The sequence below is a fragment of the Mus pahari genome, chromosome 18 (genome assembly GCF_900095145.1).
Source record: "Mus pahari chromosome 18, PAHARI_EIJ_v1.1, whole genome shotgun sequence".
In the NCBI taxonomy this organism is placed as follows: domain Eukaryota; kingdom Metazoa; phylum Chordata; class Mammalia; order Rodentia; family Muridae; genus Mus; species Mus pahari.
In genome coordinates, this window is record NC_034607.1 from 39,654,038 (window position 1) to 39,657,638 (window position 3,601).

The 3,601-nt window shown below is 48.0% G+C and overlaps 1 protein-coding gene across 1 annotated transcript in view; it reads right to left on the minus strand.

The window, feature by feature from the left end:
* Capn13 (calpain 13) overlaps nucleotides 1–3,601 on the minus strand; it is a 74,461-nt gene that overhangs the window by 41,582 nt on the left and 29,278 nt on the right. The window contains exon 5 of the mRNA XM_021217663.2: nucleotides 869–1,046. Coding sequence (XP_021073322.1) covers nucleotides 869–1,046 — 178 coding nt within the window. The remainder of the gene's footprint in view (nucleotides 1–868; nucleotides 1,047–3,601) is intronic.

Below are 3,601 nucleotides of genomic sequence, written 5' to 3' on the forward strand. Positions count from 1 at the left end.
TGTGTGTGGAGAGAGTGTGTGAATGTGTGTGAGAGTGTGAGTGTGTGAGTGTGTGTGTAAGTGTGTGTGTGTGTGTGGGGAGAGAGTGTGTGAATGTGTGTGTGAGAGTGTGAGTGTGTGTGAGTGTGTGAGTGTGAGGGTGTGTGTGTGTGGGGAGAGAGAGAGTGTGTGAATGTGTGTGTGAGAGTGTGAGTGTGTGTGTAAATGTGTGTGTGTGTGTGTGTGTGTGTGTGTGTGTGTATGTAACTCTTCCTGTGAGTTATGAGTGGAGGCTATTAGGTGAGAGGTCTCACTATTTCATGCCCAGGAGTTTCCTACCCCACTGATTATGAAACTCACAGTCTCTGAGGACATATGCTGTCCTGCTCATGGCATAACCCATGTCAGCAGGATCTCCCTGCCCCAATGACCTCCTTCTGCAAGGAACAGTGTGACTTGGCCAACGTTTAAGAGTTCAGGAAGTATCATGTAGACAGGGAACCAGATGTTTTAGAATAGACTCAAGCAATTTGGACCTTATGTGACCTATGAGATCCGCTACTTCTATGACTGGGGAGAATCAGGGCTTTTTATAAATATAAAGAAAACACAATAGAACTACTTGCAGCTAAGGTTGCTTTCTCTAATACATGGCAATCCTTCTGGTCACCCTGGGTCATATGCTGCCCCTGGTCAGGAGGGAGCAATATCTGAGGATTTGGTGGTCAGCTGCATTCAGATTGTGCACAGTATCCTGAACTGTGTGACTCTGAAACTTCGCTTAGTTCTCATTTCCTTGTCTATGATATGAGTTTGGAATCCCTGCCTCAGAGAGAAGATACAGATGGACACTTCAAGGTGAAGAAATGCCTGTTGGGTACCAACTCACCCCACTTCGGGTGGCACAGGTAATCATTGAGCCTGCTTGGAGTGCGGTCTTCACTGTCATCAGTAGGTTGGATGGAGAAGAGGTATAGGGCTCGATGACGGTGACCACTCCTCCTGTGAGGTCCACCAGGCCATCCAGAAGGAAGCCATAGTGTAATTGGGAATAGGAGCCAAGCAACCTGTCGGGGGAGGGGAGATCAGGTTTTATCCCTGGAGCAAGAGCTTGTACATCAACCCTGTGCATGTCCCCTATTTGAGGGGCTTCTCCATCTATAGGGGGACCATGGCCCTCTCAGGATCAGGGAAGAGCAGGGCCAGCCAGTCCTTAGAAAACACCGGATGCTATTTTGATTAGGATCTGCTTCGTTGCTCCCTCCTGGGTCTGAAAACACCATAAGCAGCGGCACGTGCAAGAGCACCTTAGGTACATGCTCGAAGCTGAAAAAAGACCATATTCCTACCACCAAAGAACTCATAATTAACAAACCCAAGTCCAGCCTGGCAATGGTCAGCCCTTGCTCTCACGCTGGGCAAACTGATGCAGAGCTCTTGCTTATAATAGCCCTCCTCTTCATAGAAATTAGGAGGGAGAAAGCCTTTCATGAAGTTGGTATAGGAAGAGATAAGTCTGGGCATGTATAACCTCAGATCTCTACCCTAGATACCTCTCCCCCCTCACCCCCCCCCCACAGCCTTTGGCCTTCTGCCTCTGTGCCTGCTCCTCAGAAATACCCCGGCTCATTGTTCCAGCCTTGTTTTCTTCCTGTTTTTACTTCAGACCTCACCATTTGACTCTGACCATCATCCCCTAGCTGAGTGATGGCAGGACTTGACTTAGCAACTCTGAGCCTGCTTCATGACCCCACCCCACATGGTCCAGATTCCATCCTTGGCTTCTCCTCACAAGCTCTCAATACCTGGAAGGGAAGAACTTTTGCTCAGGCTCCCTTTGCTTATTTGAGGAGCAGGACATCTACGTAGGCCTCACTGAGTTCAGCATCAAAAGCAAATATGGGCAGCATAGAGAAGGACCTCTGGCCATGGCCAACATCACAAGGCACAATGGTCTGTGAGTCTTTTTCTCCCTGTTCCATATCTGTTCTGTCCTCTACATCCAGTGCTTGGTGTCAGGACGTAATCTCTTTAGAAGGAATTGCCAGTGATCACAACAATCACACGATGGCACGTCAGTGACCTCCTAAAGTATCTATTTGCTACAAGAACAGATAGCTAATAATGGGAGACAGAAGACAAACTGATCCCAGTCTAGATGTCCTTGACTCTGAGTTGAGGTTCATGCAGGTTAAGAGAATGTCTAGAGTATTTGTAGGAGGACTAACCAAATTGGAGAGGCTTCTAGAGCCTGAAGATGGATGGATCTAGCAGAGTGGACAAGAGGGCTGGGGGAAGGGCACCGGAACAATCACTGAAGCTGGGCCAGAGTGTCAGACTCCCAGTATGGTGAATTATAGGTTCCTAAATGACAGCCATGGCATGGCAAGACATGGAGAAAAGAAGGGGGTTGTGGGCAGTCTTCTGAATGTAGAAACTGCTCTCCGCTCTCTCCCTGTCAGATCCCTGGGCAACTGTCTCCCATTGGCAAGCAGATGCAGAGTCTGTCATGGGTGATGGTCATACCCATGAGTTTTTTTCTATTACTATAAAACCAGTGAAAGTCTGGGCCTGGGTTCATTCTTGCTCCTGTTTATAAGAAGGCATTTGGCCTTGGAGGTAACCTTTTCCATTTTGTTCTCGGACTTTCCACTAGATACGGTAGGATGGAGTGGGTCACACTGGGACCCTCAGATGCTCTTTTCTCATCCTCTTTCCACCTCAGTCACTAGCCACTCTCTTTCTGGTACTACACAGAGTGCCAGAAAAATCATGTCAGCAAATATGGATTATGAAGCCACTGTGTCCCAAGCAAACCTGTCAAGGGTGGCTTAGAAAAACTTATTAAGGAAACCTAAGGATCTACAGACCCAAAAGGCAAATCTACAGGGACACTTATGTGACATTTACCCACTCTGTTTAAAATGAGTTCTGATCTTATCCCTTCCTCACCTCCCTGTGATCTCAGGCTCTGATTGGCTTAAAAAAGTCTTTATCTTCACAGTGTTTGCTCAGCCAATGGCATAGGGTCCCTTTGATCAGGGTTGTACCCACTTAGGTCTGAAGACTTGGCCTTTAATGTCACACGTCTTTACTGAGGACAGCAAAGTTCACAAGGACCATGGCAGAATCTGTTAGCATTCTACTGTACTGGTCCATCCTGCCTGTGGTCCCTTCCAGTTCTAAGCAGAACCCACGAGGTGATGGCTCCACAGAAGCACCTGGGGTTTTGACCCTTCCTCACTGATGTACTCCATCTTGGCTCTGGGCTTCATCTGAGGTCTGTTACCCACATTATTCTGCTGTTAACACAGAGATACCACATATAAGAGAAGGGCTCCGGGTCAACCCTGCCACAGTCAGCACTTCTTCTTATGTCTTTCAGAACCTTCTCTCAGCGTCTGTCCTCCATGCCTGCAAAGCCTGTCGTAGTAGCAGTAGGACATTTTGACAAGGAGCTAGGTTACTTTTTCACAAATGCAAGCTTATGGATCGTGCTGATAATTTGGAAGCATGGCCACTATTCTCACTCCCCTTTGCTGACAGGGAGTAGGGGAGAGAGAGAGAGGGAGGGAGGGAGAGAGAGAGAGAGAGAGAGAGAGAGAGAGAGAGAGAGAGAGAG